The 26,299-nt window shown below is 26.1% G+C and overlaps 1 protein-coding gene and 1 non-coding gene across 3 annotated transcripts; one reads left to right on the top strand and one right to left on the bottom strand.

The window, feature by feature from the left end:
- Positions 1–383: 383 nt before the first annotated feature.
- On the bottom strand, positions 384–25,861 carry LOC135923733 (putative uncharacterized protein DDB_G0282133). Of its 2 annotated transcripts, XM_065458646.1 has the most exons (11): positions 25,351–25,391; positions 22,992–23,088; positions 22,553–22,625; positions 18,432–18,540; positions 11,367–11,543; positions 10,137–10,310; positions 9,812–9,921; positions 9,373–9,431; positions 8,508–9,042; positions 5,980–6,515; positions 388–739 (listed from the first exon to the last, which is right to left on the bottom strand). In XM_065458646.1, the coding sequence occupies exons 4-11, from the start codon at positions 18,465–18,467 to the stop codon at positions 555–557; spliced, it is 1,812 nt and encodes a 603-aa protein (XP_065314718.1). In that variant the 5' UTR covers positions 18,468–18,540; positions 22,553–22,625; positions 22,992–23,088; positions 25,351–25,391; the 3' UTR covers positions 388–554. The 2 variants fall into 2 exon arrangements, with proteins under 2 accessions (XP_065314717.1, XP_065314718.1); XM_065458645.1 differs by lacking the exons at positions 22,553–22,625; positions 22,992–23,088 and adding an exon at positions 25,734–25,861 and having other exon boundaries at positions 384–739; positions 25,351–25,612.
- On the top strand, positions 25,746–25,818 carry Trnar-ccg (transfer RNA arginine (anticodon CCG)). Its single transcript has one exon. It is a non-coding gene; the product is annotated as a tRNA-Arg (tRNA).
- Positions 25,862–26,299: the final 438 nt, after the last annotated feature.

Here is a 26,299-nt window from a genome sequence, read left to right as displayed (position 1 = left end):
AAAACAAAATTTCCAAAGTGTCTAAAGGACTAAAAAGCTGCAAGAAAAAACCTAACTAGGATGGGACTCTATAAGATAAATTTTCTATTTCGCCAAATCTTGATAAAAAAACGTCATGAACATTAAATTTAAATATTTTTTTTAAATCGAATTGTCATTCTGGTGTATTAGCAAAGAAATCGTGTTAAATGCAGAAGAATTATATAAATAATAAAATATAGCATAGAAATAGTGATAAATGCACAAGAATTATATAAATAATATAAAATAAATAGGTATAGAGTTAAAACAATTCCTCTTCATATTAAATATTGGAATTCTTACAAATATAAATATGTAATATAGTTACTAATATCTTTATAAATATACGGAAATTTTATAAAACAAATATATTAATTAATTTATTAATTTGATATAATATTTCATTATTATGTAACAAAAGGATTTTTAAAATTTTGGTGGTTAAAATTCATAAGATATTTTTACTGGGAAATGAAACTACTACTCCTTTAAATATTTACCGATGATTATAAAGTGAAGAAGAAACGAGTTTATTATATGATTATGGAATTTAAAGGTGGGTGGAGAGATGTGGGTTGCAAAATTGTTGAAATCGAATCAGGTGATATATTCGAGTCGAAATGCGATTTAGAATTGATAAGGATTTCGTTATTATAACTTTTAATTTCACTTTCTTGCTTTTTATTGTCATCGGATTCCATGCTTTGAATTTCGACGACTATAAGTTTTTATAAATAAAAAAAAAATAATGTAATCTTTGGGAAATAAAAAATTATACAATTAGTCACAACAAGTGCTAAACCCCGTTACTTTTACAAGGCAAAATGAACTAATGTCTAAATGAACTGAGGGTAGGAGGGTTTGTTTTCATATATATCGGGGAAGTAGGAGATAGAGATCTGCAATGGGCAAGTTTTAGCCCGCCCGCCCATTCTACGGGCGTATTTTAAACATTGGGGTGGAGCAGGCAGAAAAATAATTCTAAAACAATGGCCGGGCGATGGGCGGGTAAATTTGAAATATTTTTCTAGCGAAACGAGCAGAACATATTTCTATTTATAAAAAATAATTTTTTTTTATTTTATAAGCATAATGGGTCTAAGTAAAAATACATTAAAATAAAGAACCAAACCAACCAATAAAATAACTTTTGAACATTGGGTGGGTGGGTTAAACAAAATTTTGATAAATGGGCAGGCGGGGGAATTTGAAAATAACCTAGAAGTATGGAAGTGGGTTAAAATTTTTAAACAATGAGTGGGGGAGGTAAGCCCCTCCCCCTTATTGCAATCTTCTTGGAGGGTAACTCAGCATGCTATATTTAATAAAGAATTTTCTTATTAACAAGTAATGTTGTTAAACGACTCGATTTTTAAAAACAGTTAACTCAATATTTTGGCCAGAAAAATATTGCCTAGGCCTTGAGATTTGGCTAATAGATGTCCAAATTTTTGAATGATATATGAGAAAAATCTTCAGACTTGCGTAATATTTTTCAGGCTAAAATATTGATAACCGTTTTTAAAAATATGCTCACAACACTCAACAAGTATACTCCTATTTTTTTGGCTTATTCTAATTATCAAATACTAAAATTAATCATATTTAATAAATTATTCTTATTTAAGATATTTTTCCCAATTTTCGAAATTTCCTATTCAAATTTTTTATAATTAATCATCGTAAAAAACCCATATAAAAATAATACTCAAAATATTTAAAATAAATTAGCAAAACATTTCGAATGAGCTTATTATATCTGTATTTAGAACAGCGATGATGGAACAAATGTTTATATGATATAACACATTTATGGAGTTGGGCAGATCCTTAAAAAAATCAATCTAGATACAAATAAGGATTATTTGAAAATAAAGTATCTTAGATACCGATATAAGTATTTTATTAAAAATAACAAAAAGATATAAAGTACAATTACAAAAGCGATACTGCCCAACCCTGCCCGTTTATGAAATTCCCACTTTTAGCGTATTAATTTTATTTTTTAAAACTATTTTTAAAAAAAAATAATTAAAAGGATGCATATATAAAATCATTATATTTTATGAAAATTATTTCATAATTTAAATATATCATCAGTGATGTGATTGTGCATATAATTTTCATAGAAGGCATTTAAATTATGCCAATTTTGTTTTATACAATGGTTGCTATTTGATCAACTTCTTTTAGCGAATAATGAACCTTAATCAATTTCTGAACCCCATTTTCTTCTGGATATGTTTAAACTATATTTCTTGTGTGTTGATAATATACTACTATAATTTCCGTTAAACTATGATTTTGTAATCAAAAAAGATTTTCTGAACATTCTTAAATGAATAACAACACAAACTTGATAAATATGACATTTAAATAAATGGTTCTATAATATGATAACTTTATGTGTTCCAACAAATTATCACGTTCACCTCTATCAATCCACAAACCTTAGAAATTCCTAATTTTAATAATTTTACCCAAAGGAGGAAGATCTTCGATTATATAATAAACTATAATGGCCACTGAATAGTTTTTTCTCCCGATTTTGGTCAATGATTTTTTAAATATTAAAATGTATAATATTGATTCCATATTTTTGAAGATCAATTATAGTTAAAAAATTGTGAACCTTTCTTCTGATGATCATATGTGACGTCCTTGTTTTCATGAGATGTGGCAATTTGATAAAAATGTTTATATTTTTGTAATATTTTATAATAAAATTCTTGAAAGCCTCTAATTACCTTTTGTGGAAACAGAGTGGAGTGTATGAAAAAGGGTCTTTTCAAATATTTCTAATAAGCAAACTTATGGTGAATACACTTTGATCTCCATTTTAAAATGTTACATTTGTCAGAAATTGAATCGTTTTTTCTGGAGTGCAGATATTTGTTATAACATCAAATTTCAAATAATTATGTATTTTAAACCATCCTTTATTTTAGCTTTCACCAGAACCATCCTTTATAAATATCATTAATGAATCGACCTGAAAAAGTTCGTATTTGGTTGGAGTTTATTCAATATTATACTTTATGTAATAAATATTTGAATTTCTACCTATTTTTAATATTTATATTTTCCAAAAGGTAAGGGGGGGGGGGGGGGGGTGAATATATTCTTGTGCCAGCTTAGTGTGAAGACCCATGCCTGAAAACAAATATGCATATTAATTTCCTCATAATTAAATAAGTTAACTTATAATTAGGGATGTACCGATATTTTATATCGGATCGGATCGGGCCGATATTTCCATCATTTTAAAATATCGGTTATCGGCAAATATTATAAAATTTTCCGATCCGATATAAAATGGCGCTTTTAACAAAATTTAAAAAAAGTTATATCTAAAAAACCATTTATTTTTATAAATAAAATCGAAATACATTTTTATGTTTAATTTTTTTAATAGAAATAATTAGTTAATAAACATTCTGCAATATAGTTATTTTTTTTCGCATTCTGTTTAAAAAAGTGTTCATTAATCTCTTCAGTATCTGTTTTTAGTGATGCTAGTGATATTAACAGTCCCCATCACCGCCGACATATCTCTGATATAAAAAGAAATCTTCGATATATTAATTTTAAATATTAATTTCAAATTTCATAATATATTTTTTTATTACTAATTATGTAAATAGATTAATGTTATTACTTATTATATAAATAATAGCAATTGAATTGAATATAAACTATAACTGACCATTATAATATATTTAAATGACATATGTTATGGTATAGTAAAATTATAGATGTTGTACTACAGTGAAGAGGGGGATATTTTTCACCAGATGTTAAAACAAAATAAAAGGATGTTATTATATTTTTATTTTAATGATACTTAAACATTAATCTATGTTAAAAAGATATTAAACAACTTTTTCAAAAAATGCCGCACTTGAAGTTTATAATTAAAAAAACTTTTTTAACATAAAAAAAACATATTTTTTCACATATCATTTACATAATTTAATATTTTTGTATATTTAATTTAATATTAATTAATTTTTCAATCTTTACATATATAATGTTTAATATAGACTACTTACTTTATAATTTTAATAACTCTCCTTTACTCCCAAGTACTTCTGTAAATTATTCTTTGCCAATCTCAAATGGGAATGATATGGAAAGTTATCAATCACATTCTAGCATTTCTGCAAATAATAATTCTTTAGCAACTATTAATGAAAATATAAATCATTCTGATCATATAATGGTATATTATTCCGAAATTCGTTAATGGAGATTATTAGTATGTTACCACCAGATGCCATCTTAGTTATGGATAATGCTTCTATACATAAAAGTCATCTAATTGATGGAGTATCTCCCCACATATTCACCACAATTGAACCCAATTGAAAATTTTTTCGGGGTCTTCAAAAACAAATATAGGTCATTAATTCCCAGACCAAGCACAAGGGAGCACATAATAACAAATATTAATCAAATTATGCATCAATTTATTCCTTATGATTTTACAAATTTTTATAATCATATGCAACAATATTTGGAGTTGAGCTATCGTGGACTACCTATTGACTAAAGTAATCTAATTATATAATAAATTACGATTAACATTTTTTAATATTTTAATTAAATAGGTACTACTAAGCAAATTTATGACTATGAACTACCATTAAATATTTCATATTTTATATAATCAATATTCATGTATTAATGTAATTACGAATTTATTATATAATGTTTATATGTAATATACGAATTGAATAAAATATTAAATTAAAGTTATGTCTCAAATATGATAAAATAAAGTGAGAGAAAAAAACTATTTTCAGAAATAAAAAATTTTGACTAAGATCTAATAACTAAGATGAATATTTTATCATTATTTTTAAAATTATTCTACATAAAATATCGTTAACTAAATAAAAGAAAATATGTGATGACAAAACTTTATATTTTTTTATAAAAAAATTTTTTAAGTGTGACATTTAAAAAAGTTGTTTAATATTTTTTTAACAAAGATTAATGTTTAAGTATGATTAAGATAAAAATATAATAATATCCTTTTATTTTGTTTTAACATCTGGTGAAAAATATCCCCCTCTTCACTGTAATAAAAGGTATATTAAAAATTAAAACCGGTATCTTTGCAGAATACAAAATTAGATATGATATCGGATCGGTTATCGGCCGATATCAATTTAATATCTGAAATATCGGATAGGATCGGATCGGCCTCCAAAAAGTGGTATCGGTACACCCCTATATATAATATTAAATATTATTAAAATTAAATTATTTATATAAAAAGAAAAATTTTATTGTAATCGCTTGCGTCAGGTAGAAAGCTTATTTACGATCGCCACTTATATCTGAATTATATTTGGGGGAAGCTTTATTGATCGCAGTTATTTGATAGATTACAAATTTTTCTAAAATAATTTTGGTTCATCAATTTTTTTCATTATAATGATGATTTTCTGAAATTTTAAATATCATTACTCGTTAATTTAATAAATTAACTTATTTATTTTTCATAAAATCTGAGGGGTATATTGTATAAATGGGGAGGGAAAGGGGATGGCGTTTATTAGCTTAAAATATTTTAATAAAATGGGCAAATTTCTGAAGCGGGTTTGGCTACCACCCTACAACTTCCTGTCTAAATTTTTTTAAATTATCACCAAAACGGTGACTAATGAAATATAGTGAACATTATTTATCTACAAATATTTATTTTATAGGATGAAATATAGTGGAGGAATTTCTATCTATTAATTCGTGCTGGAAAATCTATATTTAAATCCCAAGCAAATGAAAAGACAAAATCTTAAGGTGTCAGACTTATTTCATTAGGTCTTATGTTATTGCTTGAACAAAAACGAATATTGCAATTAAAATTATTCGTTTAACTACTTAATATAAATCTAATCAATAAACAAACATTTAAAAAAGAACGAACATTCATATATAATAATAATAAACCATATTCGTCTGTGTAGTTTTCGGTCTCCATAGAGAGATATAATTTATCTTCATTTTGGTCGAAAGAAGATGTTTTTAACCTATCCTCCTCTTTATAGGAAATATTATTTTCGTAATTAATAAACATATCTTTATCACCCTCAAGTCGGCATTCCACATTGACAATTTCTTCAGTTTTATCACTACTGCTATTTGAATCGACAAGTCGATTGTGAATCTTTTTAATTGTATCACTTAAAAATTCGTTTTTGTGATAATTATTTTTTCGGCAACGATTTTTAAAATTCTTTGAGACGCTATCATTTCTCGAGTGGTTTTTCTCGAAAGGGGAAGAAGATAATGAGGCGTCAGTACTTTGTGAAGAATTGGCACTGTTTATCTCTTTTGAAGGAATCAATTTATTATTATTATAGGAGTCCGAGATTATATTAATGAGTTGGTTTTCTTGCTTGTTAAGCCTAGTAAGGAAGGACAATGGAGATATCAAAGATTTGGCTCTGAGTGAATGGGACAAGAAAGCTTTATTTTCGGAGTAACTTGATATTTTGTAATAGTAGTTTTTTAAACATTATTAAAGGTGCAGTAAAGATTTTAGATGAAAGGAATTGAATGGTTACTAGAATGTTTCCTGATTTTCTAAACGATATTAAGTTATTGAAAGAATTTCATTATTATAATTTTCAAATGAATGAGGATGTAGAGGACTGCAGTAATTACAATTTACAAGGGAATAAAATCATTAAGTCATGCGATGAAAGTGTGGAACGGATTGTCGAAAAGTGACTATGAATTGTGGTAGGTGACTATCAATTTGGATTTAGATCGCACTGATCCACAATGGAAGCGATGGTAGTTCAAAGGCTATAAAGAGATTAAAGAAGTAGAAGGGCTATGAAATTAATTGATAATTAAAAGGCTTTGAAACGAAAGTGAGTATCTGTCGAATACAAGAGACATGCATGATCAAGAGTTTATTCATGGTAGTAACCATCCCCCATGGAAAATATTATTTGTGTAAAATGAGATTGCGATGCTAATTAGGAAGGGCGGGAATTATATGTAAAAGGGACATAACGGAGTTTAGCAAAAAATTTCCTTCTGTTTCTCGGTAAGATAACTTAGTCGTTAGATTTAGAAACGGCCTAGTATACCTTATTTGAATAATATCTTAGAGAGAAATGAAAATGAGTAAGTTGAGGCGAGTTTGAAAAGTACCTGGATTTATTGGAGTAATTTGGATTAAAGAAGAGTAGTAAAAACAATGCACTTAAGGTGTGAATATGACTAAATTTGTGGTATAAGGAAATGATTGACAGGTGGGTGAATGCAAAGTTTACAATTATTTAGGAATGATGTTATAGGGGCGATAAATGGGTGGTCAGATCTAAAAAGGAAACATAATTATGAAATTCGAAAGTATAGAGATTGATGATATAAGATAATATAAGAGGGAGAACAAAGGTGATTTGGCCATATGGAAAGATCAGAGGTGTTCATCGGGAAAAAGTAGAGACCATGGTGATAAATGGGAAGCGTAAAAAGAGATATCAGTGAAAATGTGGAGGGATTTGGTGAAGGGTATAGCAATGTTAAGACTAGAGCTAGGGATACAGGCAAGAAAATAAAAGTATTCGAGTGATGGAGGGGAGTGATACAGTAGAATTTAGAAAGACATTAAAGGGGAAAAAATTATATTCCTATATATATAACATGCATATCAAGATTAAAAATCTTAATGGTATTTCAATAAATATAAATATTAATGCAATTGAATAATTATATAATTAAATTAATAATAAAAATCATCTGTCATGATAATAATATTTTTTATTGCACCCAATACTCATTTTTGAACTATAATATGAGAAAGAATATAGTATATATTGCACCTTGTGGTGCTACCATAAATGAATACATTAAAAGATATAGTGATGAGGAAGGTTTACTAAAGATAGCTAGTTTGATATTTATCTGCAAAAGGTATGTGCAAGGAGTCAATGATGATAACGTAGATAAGTAGATTGGATATTAGTAATTGATCCACTTTGGAAAAACTGAGAAAGTTGAGCAATTTGTGTGACGCGCTGAATGCTGGTGGAGGTGTTAATTCTGCTGTTGTTAGAAGAGTAAAATATGTATGGAATTAGTTTCGAGAGATGTCGTCTATCCTAACAAATAAAAACGTCTCTTTAAAGTTGAAGGGAAAAGTTTACGTAATGTGTGAGAAGTTGTATAATCTGAGGTGGTGAAACAGGCAATTATAATGGCACATAAAGCTAAATTTAAAGAATGGAGATGAGAATAGTTAAAGGGATCTGTGGGTATCTCTGACGGAGAAAAAACCAATAAGGAATTGTGAGAAAAGATTGAAATAAAAACGATTGGACTGGTGATGAGTAAAATAGACCGATAACGATGCCTAACCGTAAAAATGGAGAAGGGGGATCAGATGGAAAACTAGCTTACCCGGGTAAATCTGAAAAACAGACAATAAACGGAGAACAGGATATATATTATATATAGCTTACTCTATATTATTCATGGAACCGGTAAAAAGGCGTTTTAAAAACGGATTTCTGTGGGATTGGTGTTGGTAAAACCGGTAGGTATTACTGGTATGGTTATTAGAGGGCAGCATACCGAGCGGTGCCCCACATTGAAATTTACTTAAATTTTTATTGTTTTGTTGACGATTTATTTCGCTAAAATTTAAGTTGTTTAAATCGTGATTTGCATATCTATCAATCAAGTTATTGTTTTTAATAATGACATTGTTTTCGGGAGATGCTGACTCCTTTTCACTGGTAATCCAAGTTGAAGGACTTACATTGCTCGTTCCCACCCTATTATCAAAGTCTATTGCATCATTGTTGTCGCTAACATTGTCTTTATCCCAATTAATATCCCTGTTAAAAGACTCGTAATTGAAAACGCCTTTGCAAGTTTGTTGAGGTTGATTGATAAATGATTTAACCTCCAATGATAAAGGGGACGTTAGGTAATGAGGTGTCAAAAACTTTTTACTGGGCGGAGAACTAGAACAGCTGTCGGTGTCTGATTCATCTAATTAATCGAAACATGTGCACAAAATATATTAATACATTATGAATAATTTTTGTTTGATTAATAAAGATGTTTTATAACTTGCAAATAGGATAATATATTATAAGATAAGAGTTTTTTTTATTTTTAAAGTTGGTTTTAATAAAATAAAAATATTATACAAATTACCAATTAAGCAAAAAGTAAAAATCGACAAATCACGAAATAATAAGTTTCATAATATTAAAAAATATTGATTTTTTACATGACGATTCGACTCTGCAATTTAAAATCCATTCATAATTTAAAAAATAAACGATTGCTGTTATATTAATAAAATAAGATACTTACATTTGCGCTTTATATTTAAGGTGCTAGGTCTTAGTACCACAACTGGGCTTACACTTCGTCTGAATTAAAAATCATATTTTGTGATTATTAGAATCTAATTTTTTTAAATAACATTTTAAATTCAATTCTTAAGCCGAAAACTATAATTAAATGTATCGAAAATAACTTAATTTTTAAATCAATTAGTATTATGTTATCATTAATCCAAAAATAACAAATTAAAATTTTTTAAAAAAGATTAAATTCTTAGGTTATATTCAAAACTTGCTTGAAAATTTTAAAAACTTTTACAAAATTTAAAAGTCTCTTAAATTAAATGTGAAACTTTCAGGAAATCTTTTTTAAAATAAAATGGTTTGGGCATGTCTATATTTTTCAATATTTATTTTCATCAAAAAAATTTCAAGTTTAATAATAATTTATAAACAAATATAATAACCTAATGCATGATTTAGCATTGGGACTGGATATGGCTCGAAAAGAATTTTGTAAATAAGGCTTAGTGTTATTGCCATTACCATAATTGTAAGGATAATTTCTAAAAGGTGACTAAAAAAATTATATAAAAAAAGTAAAATATTGAAAAAAATAGACCATTTTTTATCTTGTCAAAATAAATATCTGGCCAATAAAACTACTAACTTATTTAATTCCTTCATTAAAAAAACAACTTTGAAAACATATTTTTTTAAAAAAAAATTTATAAAATATATTATCAGTCATTCATTCCAATATTTATTCCTTCATTTATCCCTCACTTTTACCTTTACCACACAGTCAGAAGAATCGGAATCACAATTATAGTAATTATAGCTATTGCTCCCAAATATATCGCTGTTTAAATCTATACTTTCTGTCGCGATATTATTATTATCCGATAAAATGGATGGCGAAAAATTTGTCTTACCCATTTTATTTTTTCCTTTGCCTTCGTCTTCCTAAAATTTATATTATATTTAAAATTTTGACTAGTTGATTAGAAAGGATTATACATGATTAAAAGAAAGTATGGAACTGGAAACTAACTTTGGGAGTGATTCATAATCAAAATATTTAGGCTAAGTTTGTCGTATGTAAAAAAAATCTCAAACAAGATGGCGGATACTTTTTAGAACTAGATTTAAAATATAATAGGCCTTATTTGAGAAACGTTGCAATATTTTTTTTTGTAGGTAGGTAGAATGACCCTATTTTACAAGAATTGGGATAAGTTTTTTTTATATTTTTCTCAATTTTGATGCATAAAATATCGAAAAACAATGTTAATAAATTTAATCATTATAAACTCTATGGGGACTTCCTATATGACGTTTTTTGAAATATTTCAAAAAAATAAATAGTTCATTTGCTTGCAACCACTATCTAATAAGCCGCATTAATTTTTAGCGTCTTGAGAAAAAAAAATATCTGGTAGTCCCTAATTGAATCGGATGGCTTCTAAGAGATTTTAACGGTACACCTATAATATACAATATAATCCACTTATATAACGGTTCTCAAGAGACATGAAATAACGTTAGAAGTAGGAAAACTATTGGAACGTTATAAACGAGATAAATTGGGTACACTATTAATCATGCAATTAAACAGGACTCTACAGGGGGAGGCAGCGGTGAGGCCACCAATTTTTGGATCGACCGAAATCATTTGATCCCTCCTTCCCATCCCTTTTTATTATATTATTATTATCAATCGTGCATTTGTGAAAGATATTCAATTGTTAATGAAAAATTCGCAGATATTATATAAAAAAGGATCACTACTCAATAAATATTTTGATATATGATTATATTTTCTAACAAAACAGATGATAAAAATTTAATATATGCATAGGCAAACTAAAAACTGACAAAATTTATTAGACCACCAAAGATATCAAGAACCGGACCGCCAAAAACCTTGCACCGCCTTACATTTGAGTGAGGTTAGTATAAACTCTTTTTCATAAAAAAATGAAAGTAACTAAATTATTATTTTTTTGAAATTATAAATACAAGGGCAAGATCTTCCCAGGTGTTGGACAAACAAATATTGAGGTGAGTCGATTTTTCGTGATTGGCTTCCCTTTCCATCCCTTCCTCCTGTTTAATTTGATTGATTCTGGGCGAGGGAGCTTGAAACAACTTCTTATTAACCGTGCACATCGAGCTATAATGTGATTTAGATCCATCCTTTGAAAATTAATCATTACTACATATTCAATATTTTTTTAAAAAAAAGGTAAATTCATGATTATAAATCTTGAACATTTAATTTATTTTGATGAAATATTTTTATCGTGTTATTTGCTAATTGACCCTCCTTATTCTTAAAGAGTCGAGATTACTTTACATAATAAAATTACACATCATCAAATGAGAGAACCCAATATATCAGAGTTGTTAAAGTAGCGCGCTACTTTTTTTGAAAGTAGCTAAGTAGCCGCTACTTCGCTACTTTTAAAAAATATAATGATAGTGTAAACATGAAAATTTAAATATAATATCATAATTAATTATAATTTATTATTTAATTTTGAAATTAAAATATAATTTCAATTTGTAATTTATATTTTCATTTGTATTATAAACCTAAATCACGTGTTAATAATTTAAAATGTCATCGCCTATGGATATCCAAATCGTTGAAAGTGATTCAGACTATGATATTAATGAAATGGAAGATATCAGGGAAGAAAATGTTCTTAATAGCTATAATACAAATTTCCCATTCCCTAGATTTGAAAATTTTTTTAAAAAAAAAATAACCAAAACTGGTTTCAATGTTTAAAATGTAAAAAAAAATATTTCCTCATATCAATCCAATAGCAATAACCTCAATAAACACCTAAAGGTAAATTCATTTTTACATTCTAATAATATTTATTTTATAAGACTGTTCATGAGTTTTAAGGAAATTGAGAAACATCTAAATAATTTTGGTATAGGCGACTATCATCCAAAAAGACTAATTCAATTCAAACCAAATTAATTAATAATGCAAATGACAATATTTCTCAGAAATTGGCTGATAAAGTTATTGTTGATTTTATAATTTATACAGTTCAGCCAATTATCCTTAGTTGATAATCCATCATTTACCATGATTATTAAAACTCCCCTGGTACAACAATTTTATGCCGCCAGACACTAATGAATAAAATAGCAGATAACTTTAAAATGATGAAAGATGCTCTAATAGTAGAGTTATCAGAGATATTATATATATGTAGCACGGGAGATAGTTGAACACATAACAGAAGGTAAAAACTTATTTATATTTATAAACTGATCTGATTAAATATTTTTGAGCTTATTTGGGAATCACAGGCCATTGGCTAGACCCTAGAACTTTAAAAAGAAGATCTGTGGCATTAGCCCTCAAAATGTTAATAGGATGTCAGACATACGATGTACTTGCAAATAAAATTATTGATAATCTATCTTATATTAAAAATATGTATATAAGATTAAATACGCCCTTACCCTCAAGTGCTAGTGTCGAGAGATTATTTAATAGGGATGAGAATATTGAAATGATTTTATTATTAAAATGCAACAAATTACCATAAATATTTATTTTTATTACATAAATTTTTTTATAATCAAAACTAACTATATTTTAATATTTATAAATGTTGATTTTTATATATTTACTATACAATAACATTATAAGCAAAAAATAAAATTTGTAAATTTTTTTTATAAAAGTAGCTTTAAAAAATAGTAGCTAATAGCGAGCTACTTTTTTGACAAATAGCGATAGCGCGCTACTTTTTTTAACAGATAGCGCGCTACTTTTTTTAACAAATAGCGATAGCGGTAGCGCGCTACTTTTAAAAGTAGCGTTTAACTCTGCAATATATAATATTTTTTTTTTTAAATCAACCCCAAAATTATGAAACCTCCGAAAAAGAAATTTTTTTTAAATTTTTTTCTTATTGCAAATAATTTTATTTAAAAAATAGTTTCAATTTATAAATAAAATTATATACGATATGAAAATGAAATATATTTAAAAAAACAAATAATAATTTTTAATTTTAAATGATAACATGGTTTAAAAATATATATTAAAAATTATATGTAAAATATTATATATTGTAAATTTTTTCTCATAATAAAATTTATATTGTAAAACTAATTAGATAGTTTTAAAAATTTTAATTAATTTCTTTATAATTTTTAAATAAAAGAAAAATCATTTAATTTAGTAAATATAATGAGAAAGTAAAGGTGATAGCTAATATGTTTGGGATTAAAAATTTTAAACCTAGAGTAGTTTCTAGATAGTCCAATTGCTTAAATATTGATGCATCTATGATTGAGGATTTTTATAAAATAAATATTTTTACTCCCCTTATTGATACATTCTTATTTCAATTAAGGAAAGATTTATTAGTCACAATTTTATTTTAAACAGCTTTTATTTTCTTTTGCCGGTTGAGTCTAAATACGCTTGAAAGGCGAGAGGATATTAAGAAAATCTCAGAGTTTTATTCTGATGAATTATCAGGATCGTATGATAAATTACTTTGTGATGTCGAGTTTTGGTTAAAAATTTTGACAGAATAGAGTATTCTTTGAGACCAAAATATGCTTTGCAGGCCCTTTCCATGTATAATTGCACTTTAGATTCCCTGCCTAATATCAAAACCTTGCTTTTTATCTTAGCTAACTTACCGATTAGCACCTGCACTAATGAAAGGTCTTTTTCAACTTTGAAAAGGTTAAAAACCTATTTAAGAAATAGCACCGATGAAAGCCGTTTAAATGGATTCGCAATATTAAATATTTATAAGGAGATTATTCTAGATAAAAATTTGATTCTAGATGAATTAGTCAAATCTCAGAGAAAAGTAGACCTCTCTTTATAAATTCAAATTATAAAATTGCTATATTCTTATAATATGATCTTAGTCATAAAATTTTTATATTCAAAACATATTTATAATGAATTCTTAGTCAAATTTTTAATAAAAATATTGCATTTGCACTAAGAATTAGTGATCTGCATCGGGCCTAATTTTTCAAGCCCGGCCCTGCTCGGAATTATTTTTAAAAAATTTTGTCGGCCTGGCCCAAATTTATTTAAATAGAGAAATTCATTTTTATAATTACTCAAAATAAAAGATGGCGTCTAGTTTTTATAAATAAAATCAAATATTTTTATTTTACATAAAAAATTTAACATAAAATTGATATATTTAGATATATTTTTATAAAAATTCCAAGGCCCGACCCAACCCGGCCCGAATTTTTTTTAAAAATATTAGGCCCGACCCAGCCCGATTTTCCTACTTTTGCGGATCTCTAATAAGAATTATTTATGTTTTAAATATAATATACTCATTTGTATTAATTATATTATAATTGTTAAATTATATTTTTTTAAATACCGCACAAGAATTACTCATATTTTATTGTAATTCTATTTTTTTTAAATATAGTTATTTAGAATAAATTTTTAATATAATCTGTATAAAATTTATACATTTTGAAATTTTATTGTATAAATAATAAATAATAAATAATAAATAAAATCTATAATGAAATTCTCTAAAATTTTGTTATATTATATGCAAAAATTTATTTAAAATAATTATTTTTAACATAGAATAAGATATATTGAATGATCATAAAAAATGGGAGGTTTGGGGGGGAGGGGATTTTATTCTTCTTTCTACACCGAATGGATTGAATTAATTTACAATTGACTAAACATTGATAAAATTTCAAGAATAATGCTTTCAGTCGCGTATTAATCATAAATTTGGCCATTTTGTTACTAATATTTTTTTGGCTACTATAGTGGTTAGACACCAATAAAGCACAAAATTGGCAAATTTTTAAACCCCCCCCCCCCATGGATCAATCCTGGCTACGCCACTGATATCGAGAGTAGGAAAGACCGGGGTAAAGCGATTGACGGGGTAACAATGTTAATGCGATTTTTAAACTCTTTAGCATAAAGACCTTATATTTGGTGTGAGGGTGTATTTTATATCTAATTTCTTACCTATGTTCATCTTTTGAAAAAACTCTTCTGGTTTGACATATTTTGCCAAAAAACAATTTATTTTTATTCAAATATTATAAAAAATTACCTTCTGCAAAATATATTCAGACTCAGAATATAAAAATTTGTATAAAGTTCCTTTAAGGCATAGCTAGAAAATAAAATTTATCGGAAACTAGAAGTTACACAAAAAAGATTTGTTCAATATATTATAAAAATTTGTATAAAGTTCCTAAAAGGCATAGCTAGAAAATAAAATTTATCGGAAATTTATAACTTAACTAGAAGTTACACAAAAAAGATTTGTTCAATATATAACCTTGGGGTTAAAGTAGTTATAGGTAAAATTGTTAAAATGTTCCAGCTGTAAAAAGATAATTAAATATTAACGTTTATAACCATATTAAAAAAATATTTTTTAGCAAAAAAAGACATTAATAAATAGTTTTTGTGTTATTTGGAATAAAATTTTAAGAATAGTCGTAAAGGGAAAGATAATTTAAATGTACGATGTTCCTAAAATCTGCATACTCAAAATGTACCATTTTTGATATAATATTTTACATTCCGATATTGTATTGATTTGTTTATATTTAAAAGTGATGAATAGATGTCAAAATTGCAATATTTTGTTTAATTAAACAATATAGTTATGTTCAATTTTATTTTACCCACTTTACCCTGATGCTTAGCTACTTTACCCTGAAGAGGGAAAATGAAGAAAATGGCACACTTTAGATAACTAATCACGGCGACTAAAGTATTATAGGTAGAGCGCTACCCATTTTTTTATTTTGTAAAAGGGATTTAGGTACATATAAATCTATAATTTTCTGTTTTGTTTGTTTAAAAATTTTATGGCAAAAATGCAAAATACCAATCGTTTTAGGTCTCCCCCAACCATCATATGCGTAGCCTGGATATTGCTGCCCCTCCCCATAAAATTTTGTTGCCTCTTTGGGTCCACTTATTGTAGGCCATTTTTGGTTCTTATATTTTTATAAAATAATTTCCACTTTTTTCTCTAAAAATAGTGAATGATACCCGTTATTTTATAAAATTATTAATTTTGGGGGAAAGAGAGGGGTTGGGGCGTGTAGAAGGGGGGGGGGGACCTTTTTAATGATATTTACGAGAACCAAATTTTAGAAGGGGATTTCCCCTGCCTTCCCTTGACTACTGACCTTGTAAATTTCAGACAACTATGCCCTGACTTCGATCTAATATTCTTAATTTATATATATTTTTTTAAATACAAATTAAAATAAGACAAATATTGTTGGAAATATAGGATAGATACTCATTTCTAAATTTTAAAATACCCTCAGAAAATAATTTAAAACTGATATTCCGAATCTCCATACCAGTGGCGTATCCAGGATTTTCTTATAGGGGGGAAAAAATTTTTGGGGGCTTCGCCCCCAAACCCCTTCCTGGCCTTCGGCCAACTTTCCCCGGCCTACGGCCGGGTCTTATTTAGCTATTCTATTAAATTATTCATAATTTAATTATATTTCTATTTTTAACTATTATTTACTAATTCGTGCTTATGGATAGGATATTACAAGCCTCTTTTTTATTATTTCAAGATAGGTATATTATATTTAATAAAGTTTTTTTAAATGTAAAGTTGAAATAAAGTGAATGTCATTTTTTTTATAAAATTTGCTTTAAAAACTAGCCTCAGCTTAAATTCTCATACAATATAAGTAGAATATAATTTTTTTATTGAAAATACTAATAGTAGTTTAAAATATTGACTAGAAAATAATAAAATTAACAAGTTTTTTTAACTTCTTATCAAATACAAGATTTTTAATTATTTCGTTTGTCGTTGGAACCAAATCTCTGTGTATATTTAACAGAGCTAACCCATTTAGCCGAGATTCAGTACTTCGTAAATATGTTTTCAACCCTCTCAAGTTGGAAAAAGTCCTTTCATTCGTACATGTTGTAATAGGCAAACATGCAAGAATATAAAACAACTTCGAAATATTAGGAAATTGAGCCAAGGTTTCTTTACACCGATTGAGCGCATCAATAGCATGCTCAGGTAAAATAGCTAAACGTATAAATATTTATACCACAATTCGAATTCACTGATTAAATTTATTTTAGTATCAATCTCATAGGAAAAAAATTTTTCTAAATATTTAATTTTACCAATAGTGGCATTAGAAAATGAAGAAGGATCTTTGGGTAATAAAACTTGAAGATTGCTAAAGACTTGTTTTTTTATCTAAAACCCGTACTTTTATTTGCGATAAAAAAGTATCTAAGAATGGGATGAAAATGGATATTTTATAATATTCTTCAGTTGAGCCAATATTTATTTTCATCTCAATAATGGCCTAGGTGCTAGACGAGGTTTAATTAGTATTATATCATAAAATTTAGCCTTCGATTCAACGTCTACATTCATTCTTATTGTATCTACCTGTTCATGTATATTTTCCGCCAAATCAATAACCTGAACCAAATCTAAATTTGGTTTTTGTAAATTTCTACAAAGTAGTGAGCTATAGGAAAATAATTTATTGATGCAACTAGCAGCAATGATAAACTCTGATTGATCAATTGAATTCAATAATGATATCGCTGCTAACGACACATTACTTTTTTTCATGCTCAACCTTATTTATAAATTATCGTTTGATTTCAATCTCTTTGACTAAATATTTTTCTTGACTAAATATTTTTCCATTTTATTAATATTTTTGAATAATATGTTGGAAAATTGATATTCAAATATTTGTAAAATTTGATTGGTGGGATGGGGGGGGGGGATCTGGGGGGTAGGGGTAAAATTTTTATTAGCTTAAAATGATATTTATGAAAATAGTCAAATTTGCGATGGGGGGGGATTTCCCCCTTCCCCCCCCCATTGGTTACGCGCCTGCTCCATACATATCCCAAAAATACAATTCGACATTAATACATTAAATTTAAAAACGCTTATAAAACCATTACTATTTTTTAAATAGTAATTTTTAAATTTGATTTATTATATTAACATTTTTTTTAAATTTCAAATTAAAAAATCAATATAGATAGATATATACCATAACGTTAACGATCATTGGATTTTTGTGATGCATGGCTGAATAGCTATATCTTCTAAATTTATTACTAGATGATGGAATATCGCGGGATTTGAAAGTTGCAACTCGACTGATATCATAAACGAGATATATTATTTTATTATAATTAAATATATTATATTTAAAAAAGGTATTTAATTTAGTTCCATTATTAAAAAAAAAATATATTTCAAATATACTTTATACACTTATAAATATAGATAACAAAAAAATATATTATTATTAATATTCTAAAAAGAAACAACACTTTCACTTTTTATATCTATGTGTAAATAATAATTATTAATGTTTTACGATTATTTAAACCGATTTAAACAAAATGAAAATCAAATAATCATTAGTAAATTTATAATTAAGTATATATAAAAAAATATATAGTTGATTTTAAGTATTAATATGTAAGCAGCAATAAAATTTATCAATATTTGATAATGTTAAAAAGAGGTAAGGAAAATTTAAAAAATAGGTTAATTGACAATGTATTGCATTGCATTTGCGTTTAAATTAATATTTATAAGCTAATAAAGGGCATATTTAGGTATAAACATCTCCAGAAGTGTAGTCAGGAATTTGGGGGTTAGACACTAGATTAAAATAAAATTTATCTTGTTATTCTCAAACATCTAAAATTTGGCAAATTTATTGGGACTTGACTAAAAAACAATTTCTTAATAGCTAAATAATCTGTAAAATTATAACGGGATATTTTTTGGCGAACCAGCTAAATGAATCACTAAAATATGTAATTGAAAAAAAATTCCTATGAAAAATGAAATTTTTAAGCATTTTTATATACATATATATATATATTTATAAGAATTATTGATTGTGAAAAAATGGCCTTATGGTTAAAAAAAATTAAAATGTTGAAAATATAGATATGCACAAAAATACTTTTAAGATCAGAGTTGTTAAAGAAATTTTATAAGGATAGACGATCCTAAATTCGATCCTTATTTTGGCAAATTATCTGGATCGATGTTATCAAGTTATTGGTCGAGATCATTTTGTTAATGAAAGATCCTATGATCCTTTTAAAAAATATTTTTTTTACTTTATTTGAATGTGTGGCAGTGAAAACACCTTTCTTAATTATCCTACAATATATTAGCTTATTGAATTAACATCACTCACAACCCATAGCCAGCACTCTCAAATAGTAGTTTAAAAGTTAAAAGTATCATCAGCTGTTAATATTAAAAATATTCGACCATTATAGCATTCGAGATAAGTAATTGTTTACTCTAATGAGTTGTCATATAAAATCATTACAATGATTCAGCTTACCATTTACCTATCATAATCACTCCAATATAAATATTATTTGTCTTTCAACCTAGCTGTTACCTTAATTTGTCATAAATGTAATAATCCTATCAGGATTGGGTATTTGATCGGTATATGATCAATTGGCCAATATTTGACTAGTAAAATATGGTCAATTGGTTTTTATGACACTTTTCACATTATTAGGTATATACATATGTAATAACAAATATATATAATATAATATTCGTAAATAAATGCATATTATTAAATTTTGTAATATTTTGATATTCTTGTAATATTGTTTCAGTTTCACTTTGTGACAGAGTAGTTTTCTTGGTCAGTTGAATAATCATATATTTTTATGTTTTTAATTAATCTTAAATTATAATAAGCGCCAACTATTTTCCCGTAGTCAAAGTTTTCAATCGAATTCCTTTTTATGAATATTACCCAAGAGGAATTTTTTTTTCCGATGAATAAGTTGTACTTGGAAGGTTTAATAAGATATTTCCAACTTCTTTTAAAGGGCAAGGTGGACAAATCATGATCAAATAACATGCTATCTAAATATAGCATCTTATTTTTTATTTGGAAAGTGCATTTGTTTCTTTGAATTCTTAACAATGATATAGATATCAATATAAGTATATTTAAAAACTTAACATTTTTTATCAAAAATTGTACGTTCTAAGATATATTACTTATTTCTCTTGGATATATAACACAAACAGTTTATTTAAGACGGACTTTCTTAAAGCTCTTTTGCAAATTTGTATCTGTTACATACATTTGATGAAGAAGCCAATCTCGTTAATTAATTGTGCCTAACGTAGATGATATGGCATGTTGATTTATGTGGCGTAAAAATACTGCATTTGGTACATGTTTATTTTTAAAAATTTAACTTTTTTTTAAAATAATTTGTGAATTAAATACATTTAGAGTATTTGACCATATAATACCGGTCAAATACACTTTCTATCAATTGACCGATCGACTTGTCAACCCTAAATCATATTACTTTGACAAAATTTTACAAAATCTAAGTTCATGGCTCACGTATTCTTAGATGTGAGGCATCTGGTTCTAAACATATGAAAACTATAGAAACTCCCTCATCCAGCTATTGCCATTTTAACCATTTGAAAGATAATCAGTAATTTCAACCAAATTTAATATTGTCATGTTAAATAATAATAACCAAAACTTTTCCATGCACCCCAAAACCCAACATGATTTAACATTTTCCAAGAGGTGCTAGGAATATGTTTTTTTGTTTAGTAAAGAATAACACGTTCCTAATGAAAAACGCAGGTTTAAATAACATCTTTTTAAAAAATTATTATTTAAGGTTAATTTAAAAAATTATAAATAAATTAGGAGTGTACCGATACCACTTTTTGGAGGCCGATCCGATATTCCAGATATTTAATTGATATCGGGAGATTACCTATCCGATATCATATCTAATTTTGTATTATGTAAAGATACCATGGTTTTAATTTTTAATATACTTTTTATTAGTATAACATCTATAATTTAACTATTATACCATAACTTATGTCATTTAACTATATTATAATGATCAGTTATAGTTTATATTCAATTCAATTGCAATTCTAAAAATATATAAAATATTTTTATTGTTAAATCACTTTTATATAATATAAGTAATAACATTAATCTATATACATAATAGGTAATAAACAAATATATTATGAAATTTGAAATAAATATTAAAAATAAAATAATATTTAACATTAATTAGTGTTGTACGAAGTTCGCTTTTTTGAAAAAAATGATGGTTCCTTCTATTTTTGACAAACTTTGAACGTGAACGCGTTCCTTTTTTATGATGAACGCGTTCGAATTTAACGTTGGTTCAATTTTAAAAATACTTTAAATTTTTATTTATTTGAAAAATTTAATATTTCCGAATTATTTTTAAAAAGTATTATTTATATTTTTTAATCGGCTGCGTATTTCCTTTTCACATTTCAATTTTTTTAACTCATAGTTTATTAATTTGAATATTATTGTTTATATTTTAATTTAATAGATTAGCATAAGCATAGATATTATTATTTAATCCTCATCATCTGATTCTGAAAATCTAAAATCAGATGAATTATCATTACCATGGCCAAATATGATAAATGTTTTACAGTAACATCCTATATTGAAGGAACTAATTCAATGCTTACCAAGTGTAAAATGTGCCCAAAAAGTATTATATTGTCAAAATCTTCAGGTTCCAATTTAAAACGACATTTGATTGTTATATTAATTATTTTATATAATATAATATAACTAAGTAAAATCATTAAATTTGAAGAAAAAATTCATTTGGGATATTTGACCCTAACAATAACGATAGTTAATAGTGGCCTCAAATATGGTCAACATTGATAGACGCCGTATTAAATGGGATTAATAAAAGGTATTAACCCTATGACTCAATTAATTACATACATTTTATTTATTTTAAAGATTTTAACATATATATGAAGATCAATATGTTCTTTCTGCAATTATACATTCAGTATTCAAACTTCAATGGCCATGGATAAAATTTCCACAGAACGAACCTATTAAAAATAAACTTATAGCGTTATTGAAAAAAATGCTTTGAAAACCCTAGAAATTATAATGCAAGAACTGTTAATTTCGAGATATCCTTTTTTTTGTCAAGGAAGTAGAGAATGGATTGGAGGAGGATAACTTATCTCAATTCTTTGAAGCAAAAAAAACAAAACAATAATTGTTTTTAATAAATTCCCCACGTTATAAGAGTTATTTATTAAGTATAATACCGCAATCACCTCATCCACCCTTGAGCGCGTTTTTAGTATAGCTAATGCCGTATTAATTGCCAAGCGTTCTTGTCTATAAGATGAAAATTTTGAAAAATATTGTTATTAAAAATTAATAAGAAAAATTTTTTATAAATAAAAATATCTTTTTATTTAATATATAATTTTGAATTTATAATTATATTATCAAAATAAAACTATATTATTTTTTAACATGGCTAATATTGTGTTAATAAATATCAGACATTTATTTATATTAGAAAATTTTTAAAAAAATTTATCATAATTTTGAACGCGTTCGTGAACTTAAGCGTGAACGCGTTCGTGAACTTAAGCGTGAACGCGTTCAATTTTGTCAATGAACGTTGAACGCGTTCGATTTTTTTAGAAATGTTTACAGCACTAATATTAATATATCAAAGATTTATTTTAGAAATACCAAAATTTCCAATATATCAGAGGTCAGCCTGCGGCGATGGTAACTGTCAATATCACCAGCTTCACTAAAAACAGAATCTTGAAGAGATTATCGCACACTTTTATAAACAGAATGCGCAAAAAAAATAACAATATGGCAGAATGTTTTTTATTAATTATTATTATTAAAAAAATATACATAAATGGATTTCGATTTTATTTATAAAAATAAATGATTTTAAATTTAACTTTTTTTATAAATTCTAACATTGTATTTTTGTTAAAGATACTATTTTATATCGGATCGAAAAATTTTATAGATATTTTAAAATGGGTGAAATATCGGCCCGATCCGATCCGATAAAAAATATCGATACATCCCTAAAATAAATATATTATTATTTCTGTAGTATTATACATATTATTTACAAAAAAATTAAGATTATATTTTTAAATAAAATGATTTGGAAAAAAAAATTTATTTTTTTTATTGGTTTATATAGCATCGAACATAAAGTTTCTTGAGGATTTTATAAATAAGAAATCAAGATTAAAGGAATGTCTCATTGTAGAAGTATTTGTTTATTCATAAAATGATCGTGATCCTTTTTTTAAAAAAAATTCGGTTCATATTTTTGGAAAAGATCGTAATCATGATGATTCTTAAAAGGATCAATTAACAAGCCCGCTTAAGATATTTATGTAAATCGGCAAGGTATTGACTTAACAATATGTGTTCTTCTTTATTGAGTTAATTTTTCGATGAATTTAAAAGTAGTGTTGTTAAAAAGTCATTTGGATCAATTTAGAAAAGGCCCGATTAAGATTTTATCCAAACGAGATTTGGCAAATAGAGGTCAAAACCTCGGTCACCTATGAATAAAATATTATTTTGGAAATTTTAAATCGGGTTGCTTTCAAATAGACTGAAATCGGATTTACAACACAATTAATAAGTAAGGGGTAACAAATTTTTTGTTTATATTTTGAAGGGCTAGCCTGTTTAATCTAATTTCTGGAGTATAGTAATTCCTAGATTTTTAATTCTTCTTGATTGAAAAAAATATTCTTTCTATTATGCAAGCTAGTAAGTATATTAGTCAAAAATAATCATAATTTTGATATATTCAGAAAAAAAGTCTAGATTTGTAAAGATGATGATGAAGCAGAAAGCTTTCTTTTATCTGACTTAAGAAGATTTCCAAAATATTCTAAAGGTCCTATATCAATATTTGAAAGAGGGATCTTGGTCAAGGTATGTTTGGATTGCACTTAGAAATTCATAATTTATGAAATTCTGTCTTGACTTAATTTCTTTAAGCTCTGATATAATATTTCCAAAAAAATTTTATTTTTGAAATGTATAACGTTAAAGAAAAGAGATTTTTCATATAATTTTAACTAAAAAATGCCAAAATCTTATTTAAAAATCTTTAATAAGTAAACCTTTTGTAATTTTCATGCAACATAAAAATTCTTTCAAGGTAAAATGAAATATTTTTAAAAAATATCTTAAAGATTTTTTTGAAAATTTTTCTTCAAACTCTACATGAAATACTAGTGTGTACATTTATATAATTTGTTGAAATTTAATGAAAAAAAAATGAATTTTAGTGAGTCGACCTTCTTGAGGAGATATTTTTTCAGGCCCTTCTGTCTCACTAAGAGCTTTCATAATAAGCTCTAACTCAGTAAAATAAGTGATTGCTCAAAGGTTTTTTAAAAAATCAAAATAAAATTTTTGTTGGCTCTGGACTGGCTACAAACCTAAACATCTCTATGATAGTTTTAAAAAATTGACTTGTACTCTCATTAACATCACAGTTTCCTAATGCTTGTTTCATGTTTTTATTAAGTTATTATGTTACCCAATTTAAAATAATTTTAATGAGATTGAGATAATATGTAAACCATACTATCTATGCCATAAATATGCCTTATTATAATTAATTATTTCAAATAAAATTGATATCAAAATAGTAAATTAATAATAAACTTTTAACAAATAAAAATGATAGGGGTAAAATATTTAAAAATTCAACAAATAGCTTTGAAAATTTTATTAAAGTTTTGACAAAATTTATTACATTTTTTTAAGGCATTATGAATAGCTTTTAGGATTTTCTAAAAAATTAGAAAAATTGTAAGGATACATACTTTTAAAAGGGGTAATTGATATAAAAACATATATTTTATTCGCATTATAAGATAAAACAAGGCATGTAGTGTAGCACTTCATTATAAAATTCTTATATATATATATATGTAATATACATATATATATATATACATATAGAAATAGAAATAATGATTATAAGTAATACTTGTTTTATTGTTAAAAAATATAAAACTAAAGTGCATAAATAAAAAGTAAAGTTTACCTTGTAAAATTAGTTTCCCATTTTGCAACATGGTTAATATATTTGTTACTTTCCACATTATCATACAATGATTGAGTGTCATATTGTAATTCATTTCTCAGAGGAGAACCGGAAGATGACGATGGTGAAGATAATGATATAAATGCAGATGTAATAGAAACTGATGAAAAAGAGTGAGGGACACTATTTGCTCTATTTTTTCTTTTATCATAATAACTATATTCGTCCATAATTTCATAGGATAGTTAAAAAATTTCAAATGCTTTTCATTTTGAAATAAAATATATTTAAAATCATTAATTAAATAATTTAGTTCTCATAAAAATTTTAAAAGTCATATGATAGATATATAATTCTTAAGAAATAAAATTTACTGTTTTCACCTAATTTGTCTAGGCTCTGTGGCCTAATGGATAAGGCGTCTGCCTCCGGAGCAGAAGATTGTGGGTTCGAATCCCACCAGGGTCGGTTTTTGATAACATTATTTTCACAACATAATATTCATATACAAGCTTTAAATTGAAAAAATTTAGACTTTACACTTTATAAATGATTTTGATATTAATTCTCCTGCTAGGTAGAATTAAAATTATCTTTCTAAAAACTATTGTTTTTTTTACTACCAGGGTCGGTTTTTGATAACATTATTTTCACAACGTAAAATTCATATACAGGCTTTAAATGTTGAAAAAATTTAGACTTTATAAATGATTTCGATATTAATTCTCCTGCTAGATAGAATTAAGGTTATCTTTCTTAAAACTATTGTTTTTTTTACTATATGTATTATATATTATGCCAAAACGCCAAAGTGTACTCGCTAATCTGATTTGCCACACATTAATATTTCACAATTAAAAAAATGATTTTTATAACCATATTTTAGCATATTAACATATTTCTATCATCAAATAAAAAAAAAGGCAATCATTTTTTAAATTTGCCATGA

Source organism: Gordionus sp. m RMFG-2023, chromosome 2 (assembly GCF_954871325.1).
Source record: "Gordionus sp. m RMFG-2023 chromosome 2, tfGorSpeb1-WG-v2, whole genome shotgun sequence".
In the NCBI taxonomy this organism is placed as follows: Eukaryota; Metazoa; Nematomorpha; class Gordioida; order Chordodea; family Parachordodidae; genus Gordionus; species Gordionus sp. m RMFG-2023.
Note: the sequence above shows the minus strand (reverse complement) of the source record. Positions and strands in the feature narration are given on the sequence as shown.